Raw genomic sequence first — 27,699 nt, forward strand, 5'->3', positions numbered from 1 at the left:
AGTGTGTGATCTGTTTGTGCCACACAGGGACTCCTTGACACATTGAGCTTCCGAAACTGAATCCCTATGGGAGCAGACAGTCTTATCATTCTCCCTTGGAGCGGCTGGTGGGTTTGAACCACTGACTTTGCTGTTAGCAGCCGGCAGTGCCACTAGGGCTCCTTCTTGATATATTAACCAAGTCCAACCCAACCACTGCTATCAATTTGATTCCAACGTCCGAGACTATGGATCCTCACATCAAGCACTCACCATTACCCAGCCCAGTCCGACGCACAGTGACCTATGGGGCAGGGTGGAGCTTCCAGGCTGTAACGCTGTACGGGAGTAGAAAGCCTTCATCTTTCTCCTGAGGAGCAGTTTTGTCACTACTGACCTTGGAGTTAGCAGCCCAAAGCATAACCCACTAGGGAACCCCGACTCCTTGTCATCTTAATTCACCATCGTTGTGAGCTCACCGCCACCCCCTGTCTTTCCTCAAGTCAAGCAAGGTCCATCTACGTGCCCCCCAGTCCTTACTCCTCCTTAGGACATGTACACTTAACTCCCTCTCGCTCCTCGGATCTGCATTTGGGTACACTAGCCAGCAAGGCAAAGTTCAAGAACAACGAGAAATGGGAGTCCTTCCAATCGGGACGCTACTCAGCTGGAACACTGTTTACGCGACAAGAACTCAGCACGCTGGAAGAATTCTTTTCTGAAAATTTACTTGTTTATTAAAAAGTTCCCAAGGTACAAAACAACAACAGAAGTGTTTTCAAAAACGCAGCCTGGCAGAGTGAGTCTGAGAGATGGGGAGTGAGAGTGCACACTGTTGGCCTCGCAGAGAACAGCATTCACCAGGAACCAGCCCAGGAAGGAAGCAGCAGACAGGAAACTCGGAGGGGGCACAGGATCAGTGGAAGGAACAGGGACAGGGACAAGGAGGCTGGGAGCAGGAGAGCAGAGGCTGCAATGCAGAGTGTGGGGCTTGGGACGGTGTGGGTGTGTGGAAAGAAAGCAGGAAGAATCGCAGGCACAGAGAAAAGTGCCCCCTGGAAACTTCCCCCTCCATTCTGACCAATGGATGCTCCCCAACTCTGCACCAAGACCAAGCCAGTTCATCTCAGACTGCCCCAGACTTGTCTACCACCTGTCTCTCAAAATAAGTTCCAGATCATGGGCCAGGATGGAAAAGGTCTAAGAAGACTAGATTCTCACCCAGGGAGGGTCCTTCCCTGAGCCACTGTATGCCCCCACACCCACGAGAGGAGCTTATCCAAAGGGTGTTCCAAGATGGGGGTAGGAAGGATCAGGTAAGGCTGATTCAGGTGGATTGCTCTTTGTCTTCAGCTCCAGAGTGGAAGTGGGTGGAAGAACCTCTCAACAGCGCCACAGCAGGTTCTGGTGGGGCCCTGGAGGCCTGCTGTCCTCCATGAACTTCAGGCATCCTGGGGAAACCCAAGGGGGCAGAGACACAAAGAGAGAGCTCTTAGTAAAAGCATGTTAGTGAGTCTTTGGGTAAACAGCTTCTCTTCCTTAGGCTCGCCCTGGAGCCAGGCCGGCAGCTCTCAGTGATTTTGCAGTCCAGATCCCCCGTCCCAAGACAAAAGAGAATCCAGACTCTCGATTCTATCTGGCCTTGCTTTCTCTGTCACCCCCAAATAAATAAATAGATAGATAGATAGATAAAAAGCATCTTTATCACCTAGATAAATGGCTCATTTTCCTGTTGGGAAACATTTTTGTTTTTACTGTTCAAATTGGGGCCTTTGATAGCGATTCAAATCTTTGAGTGAAATACAGTTTAGGAAAACAACCCAACTGTGAAGAGCCTGCAGCCTGATGCTAAACCAGGAGGCTGACCCAGGGGGAAAAACTAGTGAGGAGCAACCCAGTCACTTCCCAGCTACTTCAAACAAGAAGCCAATCACTCATGCGCCTGCACCATGGCCCGGCCTGACCCGGCCCGGCTAATGCAATCACTTGCAGTGGAAATGCTTGAGAGATTTACTGGCCTTTGCAGGCTCTCCTCAGTACCCCTTTCTTCCAATCCTCCTGGTTTCCTTACATCTTTGGGGCATACATGCAGACAGACCCAGCTCGGAAAGGTTCCAGGTCAAACTGTCTCCCCTGCGACATCTATTTTTGGGGCTGCAACCTGCCTTTCCTGTTCTTATGTTAATGAGAAAATCCAACGTAGGGTGGATCCTAAACCCAATCACTTCTGAGTTACGAAAGTAGCCACAGCGGCACTCATGCAAAGACATGCCAAGGGACACGGACAGCGGTCAATGGACGCTGCGCACTAAGAGATTCACAGAAGGGTCTACCTGCCAGGCCCGGTTTGGATGCAGAGCCTCCAAAGGGGAGCACATTCACATCTGCTCTTGAAGCCATTCGCGGATGGGGCTTCTGTTCGGGCAGCACCAGATACTGAGACGGAGGGTGTGCCCCCGGAACCTTGTAGGAATGTTTCTGGTGCGTGGATGTAGGGTGCCCTGGAGTCCATTGTGACTCAGCAACGCCACAAGCAGCGGAACGGGGACACTGCCCGTCCAGGTCCCCCTCACCGTGGCTGTCAGGCTTGGGCTCACCCCTCAGAATTCCATGAGGAGGTTTTCACGACCGATAAACGAGCTGCTGTCCTCCCCTCGTCCCACAACACTACCCGAAGAGAGGAGCACTCCAAGGCCAGGTCCACAGCCGTCTCCCGGACCTACCCACTCCTCGTCCTCTGCGCCGTCTCCCTGCTCGCGGGCCTCCGCAGTGGCCCCTTCTGAAGACTTCTGGGCCATGATGTTGTCTGTCCAGGAAGTGCCTGTCTTTCCATCCCCAGCAAAATTACATCTGGTCACGGTTCCTGCCTCCAGTTTGGCTAATGACTCTGAAAGAAGAAGAGAAGCTGAATGGCCTTCTGCCTTGCGTGGGAAACACTGCGGGGAAGGGGAGGGCTTCGTCTGGGGTGGGGGGTCCTGTGGGACTCGATTCAGCCTTTGTCCTCTGTACTGTCTCAGCCAGGGTGTGGTGAGGGAGTCTCTGAGTGGTTCTCAGCCTTCCTAATGCCGCGACCCTTTTGTACAGTTCATGTTGTGGGGACCCCCCTAACCAGAAAATTATTTTCATTGCTACTTCATATCTGTCATTTTGCTACTGTTATAAATTGGACAACCCCTGTGAAAGGGTCATTTGAACCCCAAAGGGGTCACGACCCACAGGTTGAGAACCACTGCACTAGATTACTAGGCTATAAGGCTGCTCACAAGAACCATGGGCTTGGACAACACTCTGGAATCCAGGGCATCCAGGCCAAGACCCCAAAGGCATGTGTCCAGGAATTTTAAAATAAATATCAAGTGACTTGGGGCCCACCGAGACTGGACTAGCCAGTGGCCATGAGCTCCGAGGAAAGGCTCATGAAGGGGACCAGGAGTCCTCAACTCCCACACAAGAAGTTATGTCAGCAGGAAGGCTGTACTGCTCACCCAGGAAGGGGCCATCTCCCCGCGTTTTCAGCCGTAACCCGGCCCCCAGCTCGAGCTCCATCACTTCCATCTGTGCCTCGGGCATCCAGAAGGCCACGGTCTGGTCTGGGGTGAGGCTCGCCGTCAGTGCCAGCAGCTCTGGCTTATTGACCAGCTCCTTCAGCGCCTCGGGGGTGAGCCTGTCCGTGTCCCCCTTGGCTTCTACCTCTGCAGATAGACAGCATTGGATGGGTTATTATCGATTCACTTACAGAAACAAAAACACACACTCACTGCCATCGAATTAAGCTTGGCTCAAAGCTACCCTGCAGGACAGGGGAGACCTGCTCCTGTGGCTTCCTGGGGCTGTGAATCTTACAAGAGCAGAAAGCCTCAGTTTTCTCCTTCGGAGTGACTGGTGGGTTTGAACTGCTGGACTTGTGGTTAAGTAGCCCAAGGCATAATCCACTATGTCACCAAGACTCCTGAAGTTCTTACAAAGGGCTTATGTTTATCTTTTCTTTCTTCTTTTTTTCCCCTTTATGTTTCTTTTGATTTCTGTTCCTGAGAATATGAGGGTAAGTCAAAAAGCATGGCTAGAAAGTCATAGAAAATGTTCTTCAAGAGAAACATCAAATCGCGAAGCTACCGTTTTCTCAGTATGTCGTCCACACTTAGGTCCACCCTCTTCGGAAGGTGGCGCTTCCATCTCCCAGACATTCTGCATTCTCTGATTTACACCAGGGCAAAATGGCAGCTTTGGCCTTCTTGGGGTCTCAAATCATTCTTCTTTGAAATATCCTTTTGAGTTTGGGAAACAAAAGGACGCCTGAAGGGGCCAGACCAGGGGTAGGGCCATGGGTAGATGGGGTAAGGCACCCCAATGAGATTTTCACAAGCCATTCTGCTACCCTCAAAGACGGAGCAGCTGCACAGCTGATGGGTAAAATTACCCCTTGGTCCAACTTCCTTGGCCTTTTCCTCACCACTGTGGTTTTCAATTTTCTGAAATCCTCCTCAAAATAAGTTCCGCAATCACCAGGTCTGAGAAAATCTACCAATATGACCTCTTTGGAATCCAAAAATTTCGGCACTAGAACTTCTCAGCTGATCTCTCTGCCTTCATTTCACTGGCCCCGCAGCTCCCTCAGAAGCCACCGTTTCGATTGGCGCACGCCGCTCGCTCGGGACTGGACTGGCAGCGGCAAGGCTCGTCCTCAGGAGCTTCAGCTTTGTTGGAAAGATCAGCCCTTCGAGCCAGCCCATCTTCATGCAGTGCTTTTAGAAACCGTTCAACACAAAGCTTGATCACTTACCACTGAAAACGCCGAGCCAGTGAGAGCTCAACTCCAAGAGCTACCTTAACAATGGTCATCCTATAGTCTTCGACCAGTGTCTGCTCTTCGGACGCTGTTTCTTCATTCACCGGGTTGACTGTCTTCCCTCTTGGGGTTCATTTCGTAAATTTTTCCAGCATTCCTCAAAATTCTTGGTGCTTCTAAAAACTATTGTTTTACGTAGGACAGCCTATCTATGTTACGAAGCTTCGGTGATTTTAGAAGATGTTCATCTAAGTTTGCTAAAAATCTTATATTAGCCCTGACCTCAAAATGGTTTTTCCTGACATAGAAGTATGCCTTTTGCTGAAGGTACCTCACGAAACTAAGACGATATTACTACGAGAACTTATCTGCCACCAGTCATCAGTCATTGCTCGTATGAACTGGAACCCCAACCAGCAATTCAGTGACATTGATTACATTCTTCAAGTTGTGGCGCCATGCCCGGCCTCCTTTTCCCCAAGTGTCCCTTCTGCATCACCATAAACTCACTGCCCGCCCCCATGCTTCTTGTCTAATCCACAAGAGTAGCTGTTGTCAATTTAATACCCTATAGATCAGCAGTTCTCAACTTGTGGGTCGCGACCCCCTGGGGGTCGAATGACCCTTTCACAGGGGTATCCCAATTATAACAGTAGCAAAATTACATTTTTCCATAATTATGAAGTAGCAATGAAAACATGGCTGGAGGTCACCTCAACATGAGGAACTGTATGAAAGGGTCATGGCATTGGAAGGTTGTGAACCACTGATCTAGATTGATCTTGACTGATCAGACTGCTCAAAACAGTCTTCACTAAAAAACTTTCGGGGATACCTATGTTTGGTTTCAGGTTTCAAGATGATCTCAGGGCCCTGGGCTCAGGGGTTCATCTAGCCTCCATGGCTCCAGAAAGTCTGGAGTCCCTGAGAATTTGAACTTCTGATCCATATAATCCCTGTTTAGATCAGGATTCCTGTAGTGTCTTTGAGGAATCAGCTGTTCGGTAATGGTCGCTGTGCATGCTCCAGTTCTGGTCTCATGGCAAAGGGGGCAGTTGTTCATGGAGTTAGCCAGCTACCCCTTCCATTCCTCCTCCTATGCCCGACTCTCCTCCTCCCTCTGCTACTCCCACAGAGCGTCTTTTGTGACTGAGTGCTCTAGATGCCTTGCCTCAGTCACCCCTCACAGACTGCACAGCAGGCCTGTGGGTACTCATGAATCTGAGCTTAGAGCAAATTACTTCATTGCCCTGCGCCTGAAAAGGAGGGAGAAAATGTGCCTGTTTGACAGGACTGACAGCAGCTGTAAACGAAATGAGGCCTGTAAAGCATGTGTCAGCACAGTATCTTCCTGACCAGTAAATCTCAGTGAGGGTTACTCCATCTTTAAGATTCCCATGTTACAGATGAGAAAACCTGTGCTCAGAGAAGTTAAGTTACTGCTCTAAGATCACACAACGAGTCAGTCTCCAAACTCACTACAGAATTCTGCCTTCCTCCTGAAACAATGGAGGCCAGGCAGGGATCTCTCCAGATCCTGAGTCTTACTGCTTTGGGGAGAGGTAGGGAGGATCTGCTGAAGCAGGAACAAACTTTAGTGGTCTCCAGATGCTCTACGGATCCCCTCTTACTGGAAGCTTCTTCTGACTTACATGGTTACAAGGGCGGAAGAACCCCAAAGCAGCAGGTCAGGCAGCAGGCTGCTGGCTCGCAGGGTTTTGGGGGTTGTTGTTATTGTTAGGTGTTCTCGAGCCGGCTCCGACTCACAGTGACCTTATGTACCATAGAACGGAACGCGGCCCCGTCCTGGACCAGCCTCACAATAGCTGCTAAGGTTGAGCCCATTGTTGCTGCCACTGTGTTAATTCATCTCACTGAGGGTCTTCTTTTTCACTGACACCACTTTACCAAGCACGATACTCTCCTCTTGGGGCTATTGTCTCCTCATAACATGTCCAAAGTACACAAGATAAAAGTCTAGACATCGTCCCTTCTACAGAGCATCCTGGTTTTACTTCTTTCAAGACAATTTGATTTGTTCTTCTGGAAGTCCATGGTATAGTCAATATGTTTGCCAATGCCATGATTCAAAATGGAAGCTAACAAATCCCAAAATCGGCAAGTCAGATGAAAGGCTGCTGGCTCAAGTCCCCAGACCAGGAGGTCAGAGGATGACAAATCAGATACAGGATCAAGAAAGGGTAGGCTTTGCCAAAACATCTACAGCTGTTGGATGCAGGCCATTCCCACAAGGGAATAAATGCCTCTTCCAATGGATTGACCACTCACATCAGATCACAAAATGGAGACTGTTTACTTAGTGTTTATCAAACCACTAAGAAGCATGACCTAAACAGATGGACACAACCAGTTAAGAGTCCAGAGCCAGGTCATTGGTGGTCTTGTAGCCTGTAGGAGAAGATGGAAGGGAAATAGAAAGCTAGACAGGACCCTGGTCCCAAGGTAGCTTCAAGGCTAACCATCCTGGGAAGATATTATCTAGGGGCTGAGAGGTTCAGGGGCCAAGGAAGAACGCCCTGTGGGAGGGCCCTGAGGGAGAAGGGTGGAAGGATACCTACTGTATGATGACATGAGGAAGCCCGTGTTCACCTTCTTTGTAGCGCTGAAGTTGGGTTCAAGTTCATTTCCCTTGGGGTCAAATTTGCGGCGGTGGATGCTGCTGGGCTGGACATACAACACGTAGTAGCGTTCCTGTGGTCCGGCAGAGAGAGAATGAGGAGGCTGCCATCACTGTGCTCACCTCAACACACAACTCCCCTGGGCTCTGGGCGTGGCCCTCCTCAACCTCACCTTAACCCTCAAGTCCCACCTCAGCTCTAAAAAATATTCAAGCTGGGCTGATGTCCCCCATTCAAATATTCATTCATTTATTCATTCATGTGTTCAGTAGAGCACACAATGAGCCCTGGTGGTGTAGTGGGTTGCATGTTGGGCTGCTGACCACAAGGTCAGCGGTTCGAAATCACCAGCCACTCTATAGGAGAAAGTGGAGGCTTTCTACTCCTGGAAGCAGTTACACTCTCTGAAACTCACAGGGGGCAGTTTTACTCTGTCCTACAGGCCTGGTATGAGTCAGAATCTACTAGATGGCTGCGAGTTGAGGTTTAGAGGTCCATAGTAGGGTGGGCACAAGGCCTGCACATGACCAGGATAGAAAGTACATGCAAAAATCCATGAGCCAAGCACAAAGCATGAAGCACCCCGAACACCATAAAGCAGAAGTGGATACAGCCAACGTGTCATGGGAAAGGTACTGAGAAAGACCTTGGGCCCAGTGGCCCCTCTGCCTCTTCCAACAGATTCATGACCTGGAACAAATCACTCCCAGCCTCCCAAGCTCCAGGATCCTCTGCGAGCCAGGGGTGAAGTGATGGCTACCCTTAGGAATGCTGCAAGGCTTCAATGGGATCCTGGGGAGGAGCAAGCACGGTGTTAAGCGGGAAGCGAACCCTAGCTGCTATTTGCCGGCTAGTCTAACAAGAAAAGGCCAACGCATGATGCCAGCAGACTGATGAAGAGATGCCCACTTCCTGGGAGAGCTGAGGAAGGTGAAGTCTCAGAGAGCAGAGAGACCTGCAAGTGCAGAGGTAAGGGACTAGAATAGATATTAAACACAAGACAGGTACACAGAAATCTAGAGTCCCACCTACAGTGGAGCGCCTTGAGCCACTTGGCCAAGACCTGGGGAAGCCGAGGCTAGGAAGGCAAGCGTGATCAGTTGGAGGCAGATCCCCAGTTGGCATTGGGAGCTTATCTGGTAAATAAGAAGGAATCCTTCGGAGCAGCAAAGACCCCAGAGGGTCTCTCAGGAAACAAGTTGGCAACAGGGCAGGAATGAGCTTTGGAGCGAGGGGCAGTCAGAAGGGGTAGGTCGGAGAGCCCATCACGACGGACTGGCGTTCCTGAGGATCTAGCCGAGGTGAGTGGATATGGATGAGGGAGGTCAGGAATGGCCAAGGGAGGAGCTCGACCTGACTGGACATTGCTTTTTTAGCTCTAGCTTCACCAAGAAACTTGGAGGAAGCAAGTTTGGAGCGGGCTGAGGAGAGCACCCTGCCTGCCTGGGCACAAGTCAGCCCTAGCAGAAGTTCGGCCTCAGCATGGGCGTGCACATGGACTCTCCTGAGAAGGTTGGCTCAGGACTCCAGATTGGCAATGGCCAGGAAGGGCGAAGCAAAGCATTTCTTGGCATCAAAGTAGTGGGGGGCTGGGAGGGGGGGGCGTTCTCATGGGGTAGAGAGAAAGGCTCTGGGTAGCACCATTGGCCACCTTGACAGGGTGCTACTATCAACGAGTCACCTTGTCAACATATCCGGGTCATGCCATGGGGTGGCGCGGACACTCAGAACAAGCAGCATCCGCTGGAGGCAGCCGTTCAGTTGGCGCTCTGGGTTGGGATTCTATTTGGCAGACAGGCAGGGATCCTTTGGCGCAGCAACGAGCGACAGCAAAGAGATGGCTGTGTAAGATGTCACCTTGGACATGTGGAGAGCAACAGTGGCAGGGGCTCCAAGGAGATGGGAAGTCACTAACTGTCAACAACGGAGAGGTCACATGAAGCGTGGAAATAAAAGCCCAGAAAACAGCAGCCCTCTCCCATAGTCCCTGCCACCAATGTGCACCCAGTGGAGATCCAGGTCCACACAGGTGACCTGCTTTGTAAACGCCCAACATTCTTAGATGCCCAGTCACAAACAGCAATGAAAAAAGATGAGTCGGTGCCAAGAGCCGCCCTGCTTCTATAGAGCTGCAAACAACAAACGTAGCGGTACATTTATGATAACCCACTCCCAAGGGCTGGCATGCGCACAACTGCCCAGGATCAGAGCTGGTACCCAGGAGGGGTGAGGTCGTTGGTTGCCCTCTCTGACCTTGCCTGCTACTTTGAGGCAGTGGGAAGTACCAGGCCAGAGGGAAGGGATCTGGGCCCTAGACTCTAAGAACAAAGAGCCAGCCACCCATCCTGCCTTCCTCCCCTCCTCTACTCCATGCCCAGCAAGGCTCCTGGCCCCATTCCTTTCATAAGTCACCCCTGCAGGCCCTCCTCAGGGCATCCACAAGCTGAGTCCTGAAGCATCCACCTCACCCCTTCCTGCTTTCAGGCTCCCAATCTCAGCCCAATCACACTATCTGGGTCCAGGGCCTGGTCTGTTTTCTGAGCTACGACCCGGGCCTTTCCTCCTGGCCACACACTGCCCAGCATGGCCTGAATGGATCCCTTCCCATCTTCAGCCACATTTGGTTGGTGTTGGTATTGGGACACATCTCCCAACAACCCGTGCACCACTCAGTGAAGAAGCTGCATCCCTCCCCAGTCCTCGGCACTGGCAGAGCCTGGAGCAGGGAGTGACTTCTGGAAGGACTAAAGCCAGCGCCGAGCTGCCACCCCAGAAGCAGCGCACCTTCCTGCCGTGGGTATCCAAGATGCTGTGCCGTGACACATCCACCAGCTCTCCCTCCAGCAGGACCCCGTTGCCCCTGAGACAAGAGGAAGAGAAGGGATGGGTCAGCTCTGCCAGAAAATAGCCCCCTTCCAGTGTGATGGCCCAAGATCCGCGAAGCAAGATCCTGACCTGTGGGGGTGGGGGGATGGGGGGCGGTGGGAGGGGTGGATTTTATTATCCCAGAGTGGGTGTGCAAGTGAGGGCACTACCAGAGGGCAGTGCTGTTGAGACCAAGCAATGGGCCCCCCTGCAGAGCCCAGAACTCAGTCTTACATACAATAGGCAGAGAACACATTCAGCACTCCCCACTGCTCCTCAGGTGACAAAGACCGTGGGCACGAAGGGTTTTTGTAAACTATCAAAACGTTTACTACATATAAAGGATGTTGCCTTTTTATTAACCGAAAAACAATTTTGGGCGGGGGGGGGGGGGTGTTTCTAAAGGGCTATCTATGATCATCCCTTCTCATTGACTTTAAAGCCGTGCATATATTTCTGTTGTCATTCACATCACATAGGGGACGACCTAATGACTCAGGGCCATCAAGTTTGACCCCTAGTGACCCTCTCGAACAGGACAGAACTGCCCCCTGTGGGTTTCCCAGACTGTCAATGTCTTCAGGAGTGGAAAGCCTCAACTTTCCCCCGAGCAGTCGGTGGTTTTGAACTCTGACCTTGGGTTAGCAGCATACTACGCCAGCAGTGCTCCTCAACAACCTAACACGGAAGTGGTTGGTGGAGCTGGAGAAACGGGGATGCGGGGACTTAGGATTTTCCTGACCAGACTGAGATGGCAGGGTGGCCCGTGAGATCAGCTGAACCCGAGGTTTTCTGGTTCCACTCTGCATAAAATCAGAACCGGAGGCTCCCTCTTTGGGAATGCAGAAATGGGAGAGAGGCTGACAAGGTGTGTGGGGTGGGGGGAGGAAATCACGATTGGAAAACAACTCTTATTTTGTCACAACCACCACATACAAAACAGGAGGTAGCATTTGGGTTTCAGGCAGTCTTGGTGGCACAATGGTTAAGGCACTTGGCTGCTAAAAGAAAACAGGGGCCCACCGGCTGTTCCAAAGGAAAAGGCTGGGCAGCCTGCTTCCTGAAGACTGACAGCGTCGGGACGCACGGGGCGGTTCTACTCCGTGATCCCAGGTCGCTGTGCGCGGGATCGGCTCCCGGCAGGGGTGTGAGTGGCGTGTCAGTTTGACTGGAAGGGCTCCTTTGCTTTTAGGATCTGGATATCCGCCGGGGCGGGCTCTCCTGCACCCAACTCTGCCCTGGACTCGCCAACTCCCACCAGCACCCCAAGGGCGCGGTCCTTTCTAGAGGGGGTGGGCACCCGTGCAAAGGCCCGCGCTGGAGGAGGGACAGAGGTCGGGACAGGTCCGAGCCCGCGGGCAAGCCGGCCTGTGGCCCTGCGCATCTTTGTCTCAGGGGGTGCAGCTCGGGCTGCGGGGCGCGGGCCCGAGAGGGCAATCTGGGCACCCCAATCTTCCCTTCCTCCGTGCCACCCGCAGCCTGGGGAGTTGGGGTGGCGGAGTTGGGGTGGCTCCCAGAGGCGGCGGCGGGGCCTACCCCTGGTGGGCGCCGGGGTCCCAGGCGGCGGGCAGCCGCGCGCTCCGCACCGCCTTGTGCCGGAGGGCGCCGTCCTGGTAGATGCGGCTCATGGCCGCGCCGGGAGGCCCGAGGCGCGAGCCGGCTCCCGGGAGCAGAGGCGCGGGGCGGAGAGTGGCGGAGACGCGCCGGGCCGGGGCTGCGGGTCCGGGAAGGGCGCGGCTCCGCTCGGGCGCGCCCGGGCGGGATTTAAAGGAGCCGAGCCCCATTCCCGCCGGCCCGGCGCGCTGGGAGCGGGCTTCCTGCGCGACGCCCATCGCGGGTTAGGGACCTGCGTCCGCGGGCTCAGGGTACTTTCCCTCCTTCCCTGCGAGGGGAGGGAGGCCCTTGTCCCAACACACGCACAAAGGAGATATGTAGGAGGATGGGTTTGGGGGGAGCAGGAATGGGGAAGAGGGGGACAGCCCTCAGGAATGAGGCTATGCCGACCTGTGCCCTCTCGTGGTCCCACAGTGGCTGAGGAAGGGGCTCCAGAGCTCTGGGACAAATAACTCTGAGCCTGGGAACCTGAGCAAGGATTGGATGCAGCTGTGTGCGCTTGGACGGACTCCTCAACCTCTCTGCGCCCACGCTCCTTCTTCTGTAAAAGGGGGTTGGATGAGTTTACCACTGCCCATCCCTTCCTGTGCTGGCACAGTGGCCCTCAGGTTGAGGCAGAGAGAAGGCAGAATCTTTTTTCAAACCTGTCCTGGGAGTGAGCCCAGGAGTGTGTGGGGCTATTCAGGGAGACCTTGTTCTGGCCGAAGGGCTCTTTCAAAGGGAGGTAGCCAGACAGTGTGAGAGCGCTGTGTGCCCTCCCCCTCTCACCTCAGGGTTTCCGTGGGCCCCAGACAACAGCCATCCTCCCCCTCCCCCCAAATAAATATCCTTGTAGTTAGACAAAGATCTTGGTGTCTTATTGACAATGTGGAGGCATTTGCGTAGATCAGAACATTGGGACATGGGTAACATTGTAAAGCACTGTCATTCCAGAACATCTATTGTGCTCATGTGGAACCTGTAGCCAGGGACAGTTGTTGGACCAGAACAAGGGGAGACCGTGTGATTTCAATTCACCAAAGAAAGGTCAAGACATTGGGAGGTTTGATGAGATAGTGAATATACAACAGATGATTTGCTCTGTAAACCTTCACCTACTTCACACTGAAAAGTTCAATTAAAAAGAAAACCAGGAAAGGTGTATGCCAGGGGTGTACATTTCACCATACTCACTCTGTTTGCTGAAGAGATAGCATGTGAAGCTAGACCATGTGCAGAAGACTATGGCATCGGGATTGGAGGAAGACTCACTAGCAAGCTGTGATTTGAAGGTGACACAATCTTGTTGAAAGCAAAAAGGACTTGATGAAGATCAGAGAGGACAGCCTTCAATATGAATGATGTTTCAATTTAAAGAAAACAAGGAGCCCTGGGTGGCCTAATGGTTACAAGTTCGTCTGCTAATTGCAAGGTCAGTAGTTTGAAACCATCAGCCGCTCCGCAGGAGAAAGATGGGGCTTTCTACTCCTGTACAGAGTTACAGTCTCAGAAGCCCACAGGGACTGCTCTACCCTGCCCTGTCGGGTTGCTATGAGTCAGCACCAACTGGAGTTGTGGTTGTTGTTGTAAAGAAAAGAAGATTCCTTCCTGGACCAATAAACAACATCATGATAAATGGAGAAGAGACTGAAGTTGTCCAGGATTGCATTTTCCTGGGATTCACAATCGAGGTCTGCGAAAGTCAGGAAACCCAATCACGTATTGCATTGGGGAAATCTGCTCCTCAAAGCATGAAAAAGCAAAAATGCCATGTTGAAGATTAAGGTGCGTCTGCCCTGTTAGATTTCTGGGTTGGTTTACCTTGGCTCTTCTCAACGCTGAAAGAATTCATGGGGCAGAAGCACTTTCATAATCCGAGTTACTTTTAGGAGGGAAAGGGGAGTTTCAGGTATTACAGTCTCAAAGGGTACCCACTATCTCTGGAAAGCATGCAAAGCTGAGAGGAGGTTGTGCAAGATTTCCCCACTGAAGAAGGCCACTTCCGGAGAGCGCTAAAACCCACGTGAAACCAGTGTCAGAAGCAGCGAGTGGAACCAGAGCGTGGTGCCAGCAGAGCAGAACCACCAAGAGACACACAGCTGGCCCTGCTGCTATCCCCTCCTACATTCCTTGAGGGGGCGTGGTTGTGGGTATTACCATGCCTGATGGCTAAGTTCATGGGCACCTGTGAGGTTGACCTGTGAAGGTTGACCTGCGCCTGCACCTAAGTAGGTGAGTGTAGTCTGCGCATGCTCCGTTTCAGGAGCATGCTATATTCAGGACTACGCGTGTGATGTATTATGTCCCAGGATCTGAGCAAGGTCCGCTTTGAATTGTCCCCTCGGACGTCTAATGTGAGCCTGATTCCTTTCCCACCCCTTTATTGTGGCATGACCAGCTAATTTTCGCTTAGGGTAGGCGTTTGGTGGAGTCAACCCCCTGATCCCTAATCTGGCGACCTGTCAGACCCATGCCATGCTCTTTTCCGTTGCCTTGGATGCCTTTGGAAGCTGGACAATGAATAATGCAGATCAAAGAAGAATTGATGCCTTTGAGCTCTGGCGCTGGTGAAGAATGATACTATGAACTCCCAGAAGAATAAACAAACCTCTGTTGGATGAGCACCAGCATGTCCTTAGCATTGGGGATGGTGAGACTTTGTTCCCATGTTTTGGATATTTGTAGCCATTTAATTTTTTGTTAACTTGAAGCTATTAATCAGGTCACAGCCTGATGCTGCTGCTTTGAGGGGGTAAGAAAGAGAGTGAGGCTCTTCTCTCTCTTCTCTCTGGCTCTTCGCTTCCTCCTGGCTGGGACTTCACTGAGTCTGCCTCCAAGAGTGACCCCATGTGAGCTGCTGACCTGGAGAACTGTCAGCGTCCTGTGACATATCCCCTGACCTTGGATCCATATGACTCAGCACCCACTGGCCTGTGAGCTCCCTGCTTCCCACTTCACCGCTGCAGCTCTGTGAGTCTGCAGAGGGCTTGGCTAGCATCAGACCCATGGACTTGAGTTGGACTGGGCTGGGGCGCCTTCTGGATATCAAGTTCCCTTTTATATGTAAATGAGCATCACTGGTTTTACTTCTCCTGCAAACCCAACCTAATACAGACGCGTTCAGGAGAGGCCGATCTCTGGAGAAGGACATCAGGCTCGATAGAGTGGAGGCTCAGCAAAAAAGAGGAAGCGCCTCAATGAGATGGGTTGACGCCTTGGCTGCGACAATGGGCTCACACATAATGACAGTTGTGAGACTGGCACAGAACCTGGCAGTGCTTCGTTCCGCCGAAAGTCCAACAACATACATATGCATACGCATATGTCAGCAGAAAGAAAAAGGAACTTTCAGGTCAAAGAAATTATTTTGATATATACTATTCATCTTGATGCCAATAGTGATGAAATATAACTTTTAAATCTTTTAGTGTATGTTGTACATATTTGTTATGTGGAGATCTATGAAAATTATATGTCTGTAATATATGTATATAATTCATATAATTTTCTTCTATGTGTATGCTGTTGTTAGTTAAGTGCCCTGGGGTCAATTCCGGCTCTTAGAACCGCTATGTACAACAGACTGAAGCTCTGCCAGGCCCTGTGCCATCCTCACAATTGGCCCGTCATTTCTAGGCTTGGCCCCACTGTTGCAGCCCCTGTGTGTACATCCAGCTCACTGACGATCTTCCTCTTTTTTTTTGGCTTCTCTTCTACTTTACCAAGCGCAATGTCCTTCTCCAGAGTCTGGTCTCTCCTGAGAACATGTCCAAAGTCCGTGAGACGAAGTCTTGCCATCCGCACTTCCAAGGGGCACTCTGGCTGTGCTTCTTTCAGACAGATCCGTCCGTCCTTCTGGCAGTTCCTGGTGTGGTCACTATTCTCTGCCAACACCATCTTCGAATGCAACCATTTGTTCTCGGGTTTTTCTTTCTCAAGGGAGACCCAGCTACTGTACCTCCTGGGTAAGTTAGCCCAACCCCTGGCTGACCTATCTGCCTTCTCAGTAAAAGGCAGAGAAGGAGGAAACAGAAGAGTCCTGCAGGAGCCCTCAGGGCACAGCTAGTCCTTCCTGGGCCCTCCTGCCCCCAAACACTCCCAGGCTGATTCCCTGGCTATCTTGCCCTCCTCCTACCTTCCTTCTGTGTCATCTTCCCCTACACCGTGGCTCCAAATTTAAGCAGCCAGTTAAGACTGTTTAATTAAACTGAAAGAAGACTTAAATTCCATCCTTCAGTCTTACTGGCCACGTTTGGAAGGCTCAGTACGTACCAACAAACAGCCAGTCGTTACCGTATTGGACAGTGCAGATTCAGAAGCTGCCCATCACTGCAGGAAGTTCTGTAGGACAAACCAAAAACTCACTGCCACCGAGTTCATTCTGACCCACGGTGACTCCATAGCGCAGGATGCGCTTCTGAGAAGGTAACTTTACAGGAGTAGAAAGCCTCATCTCGCTCCTGCAGAGAGCTGGGTGGATTTGAAGGGGTGACCTTGTTTGCAGACCAACTCGCCACCAATGCTGGAAAGCACTACACTTGGGAAGACCAATCTCCTCTGGGTCGCAGGTTCTGCAACTTTGCTGCGTCAGCTCACTAGGTGGACCAGGCACCACCAAGGCAGAGAAATCTAAATGAACCAGGAAGCATTTAAAATAGAACTTTGTTAGATTTTTTTTTGCATTTAACTTTGCAGTTTATGTTCTCGTAGGACACCTGGCAGAGCCATGACTAAGCGCTTGATGACTAACTGAAAGGTCAGTGATTCAAACCCCCCAGCTGCTCTGTGAGGGAAGATGGGACAATCTGTTCCTGGTAAGTGGCAGCCTTGGAAACCCTCTGGGGGCAGTTCCACTCTGTCCTGTAGGGCCACTCTACACTGGAATCGGCTCAATGGCACAATTTAACTTTAAGCCAAACGCCCTGAGGTGTAACATCTGTCTGGAAACACAGCATGCAGGTATGTCCTGAGAGTAGCATTCGGCATTCATATTCAACAACGGAGTCCTCTTGTTCTGAATATGGAGTCATCACATTTCCCTTGAGACTTATTTTTAAGAAAGCAAATGTTTTGAGAATGAAGATGGCAACAGGTATACAAATGTGCTTGACACAAAGGATGGATGTATGGATTGTTATAAGCATTGCGTGAGCCCCCAATAATAAAACAACAGCAACTTATTTTTGTTTTTGAAATTATTGTTGGCACAAATGGAATTTCGGCTACAAAAACGTAAGCTTTGGACCCCTCTGTGCCATGGGGGAACTGACAGTGTGTTCACACGAGTATGTATGCTTTGTGACATTTTCAATGGTAAGTAGTTTTGCTGAAGTTGAGACCACTCTCTTTTCTTTGCCAAGAGGTCTCCTTTGCTTCATGTCAAGCGAGATAGTTAGTTTATTGTGCCAGCCTGGCCGATAAACACAAGTGAGATTAATTGAAAGGCAGAGAGATAAATGGCTTGGTGAGTCTCGCTTTTATTGTCTCTTGCTCTTTGATCATCTGACCAGCTGTGCTTGTTCTGTGTCTCAATTTACAGGCTACACTACCTGTGGGATGATTAGCCGGTGGACTGTGTCGCTTTAAATTGAGGTCCCTTTAAGACCACATGATTGGAATGCACATCTCTGGAGCTGAGGACTGACGGTTGGTGACAGTTGGGGACCTGCCTTGCTGTTTGTTGCCTGGGGATATATAGCCCAGCTCTCTCTACAGAGGACGAACTGGTGGCCCTCAAGACTTGAAGGACTGCCAGTGTCTCACAACTCTCTCACGGGAGTGAGTTGCACTGAGCCATTTGTACTGCTTTATAATTTCACTGTTCATTTCTTGTGTTATCTATCTATCTTTATAAATATATATAAAATTACTAGCAATCTGGTTTTGTTTCTCTAGAGAACCCTGTGTAACACATCAAGTGACATTAGAGTGAGATTTGGGTGAAGGGACATTAAGAAGAGGAACATGTCATATGCAGTCCCTGGGTGGTGCAAATGATTAATGGTCTTTACTGCCAAAGGTTGGAGGTTTCACTCCATCTAGAGCCCCTCAGAAGAAAGGCCTGGCCATCTATTCCCCCTATGGAGCTTAGTTCTTCTCTGACACACATCAAAACCAACCCGGCAGCAGCTGACACAAGAAGGTTTCATTTGGGTTAGTGGGATATAAGGGCATTTTTGTGTCATGTCCATACATGGTTAGCTTGTTGCCAGCTGTGCTACGGTGGTAAGAATTCCAGGAATACTTGGCCACACTCTGTGCTGACTCATCTGATGCTGTGCCCCAAAGGAGTGAAGCTAGAGCTGGAAATATGCCCTAGAGCGAGTGCCTCCCTTACACTGGGCTATGTGGACAGTGGAAAGGAGCCAGGCTTGAGACCACGGGGGCCATGGAGCTGGTATGCAGAACACTCCTCCTGTCCTCAGACATGAGAAATTCTTCATGCAGCTTTTGGCTCTCAATGACCCTGATCAAATCGAAGCTCTCTCAGGAATTGTCTCACTAAAGCTGTGCACGTGTGCTTAGCAGTGAAACAAAGAGGGAGTGCATTGGTGTGTGGAGTCGTAGGCTTTATGCATGAGATCACATCTTACCATATCTGACACATCTTGTCCTGACAAAGCCTGGTGGTTCCAGGAGAAATCGCATGCTCACTTGTGGGGAAATAGCCGGAAGGAAAATATAGATACATGCTTACATACACACGCACCAGAGAGCAGGGAGCCACAAAACAAAGGAGGCACTCAATAGAGAAAGCATAACATAAAACAAGATGCCAGAGTGAGGACTACACCCACCCATCATATCGCATCAATAAATGCAAAGGGAGTAAGCCTCGTTTTGAAAGAAAATCTATCCTATGCCTTTGTAGCAGACATGTCTTAATGCCACGTCAGAGCCTCTCAGCTTCACGTGTCTAGAGCCTTTGGCCACTTATCCTGTCCTAGCCTCTGCCGCAGCGTTGTTAGGCACAGTCCAGTGCGTTCCAACCCACAGCGACTCTATGAACAACAACGGGACACACTGCTCAGTCCTGGGCCAGCCTCACAACTGTTCTCTGAGACCATTGTTGCAGCCACTGGGTCAGCCCATCTTGGCCAGAGCCTTCCTCCTTTTTGCTGTCCCTTGGCTTTACCAAGCATGATGCCCTTCTCCAGAGACTGCCCTCCCCTGACATGTCCAGAGTATATGAACCTAAGTCTCACCATCCTTGCCTCTAAGGAGGATTCTGACTTCATCCAAGACACATTTGTTGGTTCTTTTGGCAGTCTGTGGTACGTTTTATTTTGTTTTACCTTTTTTGTTTTAATTTTTTAAATTAATTAAAAATCATTTTATCGGGGGCTTGTACAACTCATCACAATCCATCCATCCATCCATCCATTGTGTCAAGCACATTTATACATCTCTAGCCATCCTTATTCTAAAAACATTTGTTTTCTACTTGAGCCCTTGGTATCAGCTCCTTCCTCCCCACTCCCTTCCCACTCCCTCCTCCCTCATGAACCCTTGATAACTTGTAAATTATTATTATTTTGTCATGTCTTACATCCTCTGACATCTCCCTTCACCCACTTTTCTGTTGTCCATCCCCCAGGGAGGAAGTTATATGTAGATCTTTGTAATCAGTTCTCCCTTTCCACCCCATCCTCCCTCCACCTTCCTGGTATCGCCACTCTCACCACTGGTCCTGAAGGGATTATCTGTTCTGCATTCCATGTGTTTCCAGTTCTTATCTGTACCAGTGAATAGCTGGATTTGTAAGGTAGAATTGGGATCATGATAGTGTGTGTGTGTGTGTGTGTGTGTGTGTAATCATTAAAGAACTAGAGGAAAGATGTATGTTTCATCGTTGCTACACTGCACCCTGACTAGCTCATTTCCTCCCTGAGACCCTTCTGTAAGGGGATGTCCAGTTGCCTACAGATGGGTCTTGGGTCCCAATCTGCACTCTGCCTCATTCACAATGATATGATGTTTTGTTCTTTGATGCCTGATATCTGATCCATACCTGAGCTAGATGGTCGCTTGTTTACCTTCAAGCCTTTAAGACCCCAGATGCTATATCTTTTGATAGCTGGGCACCATCAGCTTCCTTCACCACATTTGCTTATGCACCTGCTAGTCCATGGTACCTTCAATATTCTTCACCAGCACCATAAATCAAATGCATCAATTCTTCTTTGGTCTTCCTTATTCAATGTACAACTTGCATTAAGTGTGTATGAGGGAATTGAAAACACCCTGGCTTGGATAAGGAACACTTTAGTCCTCAAAGTAACATCCTTAAATTAAAAATTTTAAAAAAGTAACATCCTTGCTTTTCAATACTTGAAAGAGGTCTTGTGCAGCCAATTTACCTAATGCAATGTGTCGTTGGATCTCTTGACTGCTGCTTCCATATGTATTGATTGTGGGTCCAAGCAAGACAAAATCCCCGATAACTGACATTTTTCCTTCATTTGTCACGCTGTTACCTACAGGTCCAGTTGTGGAGATTTTGGTTTTCTTTACATTGAGTTGTAATCCACACTGAGAACTGTAGCCTTTGATCTTCACCAGCAAGTGCTTCCAGTCCTCCTCATTTCAGCAAGCCAGTGTGTGCCATCTGCATATCTCAGGTTGTTAGTGAGCCTTTTCTAATCCTAATGCCACATCCTTCTTCATGATCCACCTTCTCTGATTATTTGCTCAGCATACAGATTGAATCAGCATGGAGAGAGGATACAACCCTGAAGCACACCTTTCCTGATTTTAAACCATACAGTATTCCCTTGTTCTAGTCACACAACTGCCTCTCAATCCATGTATAAATTTTCCATAAGCAAAATGAAATGTTCTGGAATTCCCATTTATTTCAAGACTATCCATAGTTTGTTATGATCCACACAGTTGAATGCCTTGGCACAGTCAATAAAACACAAGTAAACATCTTTTCGGTTTTCTCTGCTTTCAGCCAAGATCCATTTGCCATATCCCCTGATATGTCCCAATGATATACCCCTTGTTTCAAGATCTCTTCTGAATCCAGCCTGAACTAGTAGCTCCTTATCAATGTACTGCTGCAACAATTGTTGAATGATCTTCAAAATAATTTTACTTACATGTGATATCAGTAATATTGTTCTATAATGTGAGCATTCTGTTCAGTCACCTTCCATTGGAATGAGTGCGAATACGTACCTCTTCCAATGAGTTGACCAAGTAGCTGTCATCCAAATTTCCTGGCATAGACCAGTAAGTGTTTTCCGTGTTTTGTCAGCTTGTTGAAACATTTCAACGAGCGTTCCATCCATTTTTGGAGCCTTATTTTCAGTTAATGCTTTCAGTGCAGCTTGAACTTCTTCCTTCAGCCCCATTGGTTCTTGCTCTTGAAATGGTGGATTGTTAACTAGTTCTTTTTGGTACAATGATTTTGAATATGCTTTCCATCTTATTTTGATGCTTCCTGCCTCATCTTTTACCATGGAATCTTTCAGTATTGCAACTCAAGACTTGATTTTTTTTCTCCCTTGAGTTCTTTTAGTTTAAGATATGCACGTGTTCTTCCTTTTTGGTTTGTCCATTTCATGATAATATTTGACTGTCTTCTCAAGCTGCCCTTTGAAATTTCCCATCCAGCTCTTTACTTCACGGTTTCTTCCATTTGATTGAGCTACTCTTCCGTTAAATTCAAGTTTCAGAGTTTTGTCTGACATCAGTTTGAGCTTTTATCTCTTTCCTGTCTTTTTAATGGTCACTAAATGTTCTTGTTTTGCTTCCACAGCTCATCAGATCTTCTGTCATTAGTGTTCAATGTTTTTTAGATGTTCTCAAAATTCAGATGAGATAGACTCAAGATCTTATTTAGACTCTGGTGGACTTGCTCCAGTCTTTAGTTTTATCCTGAACTTCCCATGTAAGCAATGGATGGTGTGTGTTCCACAATGTGTTAGACCGGATTGACTAGAGAAATAAATCCAGATGTACTCATATGTGTATAAAAGAGAGTTTTATAGGAAAAAGCAATTGGATATTGAGAAAACATCCCAGCCCAGTCCTGATCAAGTTCATAAGTCTGATATTAGCCCATATGTCTGATACTAGTCCATATATTCCTCTTCAGACTCACACAGTACATGATGAAATGATGCCAAATGCAGGAAGATCATAGGCCGGTGGGTGAAAAGTCTTGTGGGTCCAATGACAGTGAAAGTGTCTCAATGCTGGCTCTTCAACAGGAAGGTGAAGCAGAGAGAGAATGTGGCCGGCCTCCCAGGAGAAAGAGAGGAAGTTCCCAGAATCCTCATAAGAAGGCCACACCCACAAGGAAGCATCATCAGGCTAATTGACAGGCTAGACTACACCCCTTCACTCTTAATATCCTCAAGTTGACACAAGATTATGTAACTACCACACACAGTCATCCCTTGGCCTGGTTTTACCTGCTCATACAGAGCTTCTCCATCACATCCTGTCACAGATGTAGTTAATTTGATTTCTGTGTATTCTATATGAAGAAGTCCATGTAGATAGTTGTTGAAAAAGGGATTTGTGACGAATAAGTCACTGGTCTTGCAATGTCTGTCATGAGATCTCCAGCTTTATTTCTATCGCCAAGACCTTATTTTACAACTGCTGTTCCTTCCTGTGTTTCCAACATTTGCATTCCAATTGCCAGTAATTATCAATACATCTTGATTGCATGTTTGATCAATTTCAGACTAAAACTATGGCAGAATTCTTCAATTTTTTTCATCACTAGCTTTGCTGGTTGGTGCATACATTTGAATAATAGTCATATTGATTGGATTTCCTTGAAGTGGGGACAGATGTAATCCTATCACAGACAGCATTGTACTTCAAGATAGATCTTGAAATGCCCTTTTTGGTGATGGACCCAACACCATTCCTCTTGACCATGTCATTCCCGGCGTAGTAAACCATATGATTTTCTGATTAAAAATGGCCAATACCAGTCCATGGCAGCTCCCTAACACCTAGGAAATCCATATTCATGTTCCATTTCACTTTGATGACTTCCAATTTTCCTAGATTCAGATTGCTTATATTCCAAGTTCCAATTATTAGATTTTTACAGCTGTTTCTTCTCATTTTGAGTTGTGCCCCGTCAATAAACGAAGGCCCCAGTGGTTTTATTCTCACAGACTTTACTCCATTCATGTCATTCTGGTTGACCCTCCTTTGAGCAGGCAGCTCATCGACGGTCATATTCTGAGGGCTTTCTGACCTAAGTTCTGTCCTCCAGCACTGTTTCTGACAAAGTTTTGCTTCTATCCATTTGGCCTTGGGTGTCTGACAATTTTTCAATGCTGTTCACAGGTGTGCAGTGACCGATTCCTCTGAAGTGGACAGCTGATTCCTTCTTCGTAGGCTTCTTAGCCTGGAAGCTCCACTGAAACCTGTTTACTCTGGTGATACTGCTGGAATCAGGAATATCACAGACAGCATTATACTTCAGGACCCATCTTTAAATGTCCTTTTGGACAATGGATCCATTTCTCTTGAATGAGTCACTCAATCCCTGTGAGGGTGTGTCCATCTGGGTCTCAAAGAACCTGGGTATAGATGGCTTGAAAGCAAGAGGAAACACATTCCTTTAATAAATTAACAGATGGTATATGGTCCAAACTGTAAACAAAATATGATCATATCAAGACATCCCAGAAGAGGAACCACATTACAGATGGAAGAAAGCTCTTTCTATTTCTCCAGATATCTTCAGTGAACTCTGTCTGGTTTTCTCTCCACCACTTGGCCTGGTGAAATAGGTTGCTTGCTCTCAACACTACCGGCTGACCTCTGTGAAAGCAACCTGAGGCATTGGCAAGAGCACAGACTCCACCGTGGTTAATAGGCAGCCTCGGGGGGGTTTGTCAGTCTAGTCTCTGATGAGCCCAAGAGTCCACGGACATTTGATGGCTCGCAGGTCTTGTCCACATGCAGGAGGTGGTTTGGATAATGTTTGCCTTGTAGGCCACTCTTCCAGCTAAGCCCGGGGCTGAAATTACAGTTGTGACTCCTTCCATAGCTATTCCTCGTCCTCTCCTTGGAGGTAAGGTAAGGTAGTTTCTCGGGGATGTAGCATGGGATGAAACAGAGGAATGAGTGGAGGTAGAAAGGACTGGAATCTTGGGATATATGAATAGAACCTGTGGTAGTTATATGAGTGTTTGTCAATTTGAAAGGATTAAGAGTGAAGGGGTGGAGTATAGCCTGTCAATCAGGTCATAGCCAATGAGGCTCTGTGTGGGCATGGCCTTCTCCTGAGGATTCTGGGAGCTCTGCTACTCCTCCTTGTAGGAGGAGACACACACTTTCTCTGTTCACTCCCTGGGAGGCATTGCAGCTGGCAAGACACATGGAACTATGCTAGCACCTTGAGCTGGAGCAGCCACATGGAGCCCCCTGCCAGCGCGGATGCTTCCACCATCACTGGGTCCACAAAGCTATCCACCTACTGGCCTGTGACCTTCCTGCATTCAGCATCATTGCATGGCTTCAGGAATCTAAAGAGGAATTGATGGACTACTATTAGTATTGACATATGGGGTAATATCAGACTTAGGAACTTGATCTTGATTGGGCTGGTCTGTTTTCTCAATATTCAATTGCTCTTGTATATAAAGCTCTTTCCTATATACATATGAGTGTCTCTGGATTTGTTTCTCTAGTCAACCCAGACGAACACAGAACTTGTGGGGGAAGTCCCTCAGCCCAGAGAATACATTCCCTTGACTGAAGATTGGGCTAACCAAGTGAATCCCCACCACTGGAAGCACTGATCCATCCACATGCAAACCATGTGTAGGGAGGGGTGTTTATAATGGCAGAGTTAATCTGCCCTGCCCATTTTTGCAGGTTACTTGGACCCCTGTATATCTCAGGCCCTACCTATATTGGTCCCCAGCTTGCTGCTATCCCCTCCTTGGCCTTGACATCTTTGGAAGTATTGGTGAGGGTCCCACTGGCCTGGTCTGCCCACATAGACTGGATATAAGGGTCTAAAGTCCGGATTTTAAATTTTTGTGTATTGCTCAATGCCCATCAAAGCAGTGATATGCAAACATCTGGGAAGAATAACAATTACATGTAAAGGCCCAGCCAGATGGCAGGTTTTAGTCCCAAATGTTATTTTTCCACAAATGTATGCAAGAGGCCTGGCTATGCTTGGCCCATCCACTTGAGTTACATTTTGATTCCACACTAGAACGTCACCTGGTTGGAGTTCAGGAACTGCTCTGGAGGTGTTGTAAAGGGGATAAAGCACAAGGGGTGACAGTGTAATAATATACATTCATCGTCCTTATGGTGCTATTTATTAAAGAGAAGGGTCCAATGGTGCAGTTCTGTGGAGTTTGGGTTGTGAATGTGGTATATTGCCAAACGAATTCCTCAGGGAACTGTTAATAGTAAAGTGTGGATCGGGGCCCTCAAACTACAGCCCATGGGCCACAGGCGGCCCACCGAGGACATTTATCTGGCCTGCTGGGTGTTTTTTGTCACCGCTGCCTGTCCTGCTTAGCAGCTGACACCTGCAGTGTGCATAGGAATTTGTACATAGTTTTTTTTAAAACTATAGTCCAGCCCTCCAACAGTCTGAGTGACAGTGAACTGGCCCCGTTAAAAAAGTTTGAGGAGCCCTGGGTGGATGATTGCCACGTGGTGTGATCTGTCCCCCCAGTCCTCGAATAGCTGAGGGCATTTAAGAACAGTACCACTTGTGGACTTGTTGTATAGCAAAATTACTTGGGGTCCAAATGGAGGTTCTGTATTCCTACTACTGCTGGGTGCTGAGACACAGATCTGCCCTAGGAATCTTGGGATTACAGAGACTTGCGAGTGGGGATAAAGGTGGAAGAGGCTGAGAGCCTCTCCTTGGGGGATTGATGGCATAGCTTTCAGTCACCAAGATTTTGACCCGAAATCACAGTCCTAGTGAGGGGGAGATAATTATTCTCTCTCACTGCTCCAGTGAAGACCAGTTGCAGCCACCAGTTACAACTCCAAATAAATATTCATTTTAACTTATAAGGAGGCTTGTGATAAGAACCCCTGTCTTACAGGAAGCAAACATCATGAAGAAATTCTGGTCACAGCCAGGATTAGGCAAAGTGGAACTGCAAAAACAATCCCTGCCCAAGGAATGCATTTATTCTACAAAAACACTAGAAGGCTTAGCTTTCTGAGAGTGGCTTCTTTTTTCTTGAACAGGTGTCTCCAGCTGTCTTTTGGGAGTCATAGCAGCCCAGATCAACCTCAGCATGATCTTGTGTTATTCCCATGGTTCTTCACAGTCTTGACCAGAGACAGGAGGACTCAATTCTTGACTCCTCCTAGTTTCACTCCTATAGGACTGTGGTATGTCACAATTGTAGGGAGGGAGATTTATCGAGCAGTCTAATTTGATACCAAAGATGCTGTCCATGATGGACTTACCTGGCTTGCCACTCCCCTTTCTGGGAGGAATCAGAGTTGGCCATGGCATCAAATACCACACAAACTCACTCATCAAGCACTTACTTACAAGTTAAAGTACATTCTAAAGAAGGAACGATAGGTGTTCTCCACAGAATGGAGAAGACTCAGTTATGATACAAAGCAAGGGCTTTTATATCTTGATGTGAAATATATGCTTAGGGGAGAAAGTCAGGGTTTTTCTGGGAATAGGAATGTTCCCCCAGCCTCCTACCCCCGCCCAGTTTGAGTGACATCCCTTGTCCCTTGTGTTACTCTGGGTAGACTAGTGAGAGAAACAAATCCAGGGAGACTCATATGTGTGTAAGAGAGAGTTTTATATTAAAGAGTAATTGTATATTAAGAAAACATTCCAGGCCCGTCCAGATCAAGTCCACAAGTCTGATATTAGTCCATATGTCTGATTCCAGTCTATACATTCCTCTTCAAACTCACACAACACATGCAATGATGCTGAATGCAGCAAGATCGCAGGCTAGTGGGTGGAAAGTCTTGTGGATTCAGTGGTGGTGGAAGCATCTCAGTGTTGGTGTGAGTCTCCATGTGGCTCCTCTAGCTCCAGGGCTGTGGATCCATCAGCATAGCTCCATGTGGCTTGTCATCAGGGATGTCAAGGGGAGAGTGCATCTACCATCTGATAAGCTTTTTGTCTCCATAGTGCCTCCAAATGAGGTCATCAAGCTGTGACCCGATTGACAGGCTAAACTCCACCCCTCCACTCTTAATAGTCTCAAGTTGACACTAGAATATGTAACTGCTATACCCCTCTCCTGTCTTGAATTGGTTGGGCTCTGAACTGCCATGGTGCTAGAGGATATGCGCCTTTTACAATACTAGTGAATCTAAGGGTATCTAAGTCATTTGCCACCCCTACTCCGGAGGCTCCAAGTTGGTACAGCCCCTTACCTCAGAGTCCCTGCTCTTGTGGTTTTAGCCCCCTTTTCTGCTCGGAAAGCAATTATTTGGAAAAGGCACCAAATGCAGGAATTTCCTTGTTCTGTCCTTAACAGTACATACTTATCGTCGAGCAAAACTCAATAGGCGATTCTCCTTTTCAGGCTATTTGTGTGGACATGCTCATTTCGCTGCTATCACCCAACATTAGGTCATTAAAAGAAATTAAAAAACGTTACCAATTTGGGATCGCGCACACCCTTTAATAAAATCCCATTAAGACCGACCCCTTACTTCCATCGTTCTTTATTATTTTCTAAAGAGAAATATCAGGCCATTTGTTCGCGGAGGTGCTCCATATAATTCACTGCAGCACGAGGGGTGACAAGTGAACAGTCAGAACAATCAGATGCTCCCACACAGAGGGCAGACAAATTAGCTGGCATCTCCATACAACCCTAGGCT

General features: G+C 48.5%; 1 protein-coding gene across 1 annotated transcript; it reads right to left on the reverse strand.

Annotated features, from left to right (window-relative positions):
* Positions 1 to 690: 690 nt before the first annotated feature.
* Positions 691 to 12,004, reverse strand: LOC142456748 (arpin-like). The gene is made up of 6 exons (XM_075557982.1): positions 11,806 to 12,004; positions 10,189 to 10,264; positions 7,345 to 7,477; positions 3,465 to 3,671; positions 2,703 to 2,866; positions 691 to 1,430 (listed from the first exon to the last, which is right to left on the reverse strand). The coding sequence occupies exons 1-6, from the start codon at positions 11,895 to 11,897 to the stop codon at positions 1,422 to 1,424; spliced, it is 681 nt and encodes a 226-aa protein (XP_075414097.1). The 5' UTR covers positions 11,898 to 12,004; the 3' UTR covers positions 691 to 1,421.
* Between the last annotated feature and the right edge of the window lie 15,695 nt (positions 12,005 to 27,699).

The sequence above is a fragment of the Tenrec ecaudatus genome, chromosome 9, assembly GCF_050624435.1.
Source record: "Tenrec ecaudatus isolate mTenEca1 chromosome 9, mTenEca1.hap1, whole genome shotgun sequence".
Taxonomy (NCBI): domain Eukaryota; kingdom Metazoa; phylum Chordata; class Mammalia; order Afrosoricida; family Tenrecidae; genus Tenrec; species Tenrec ecaudatus.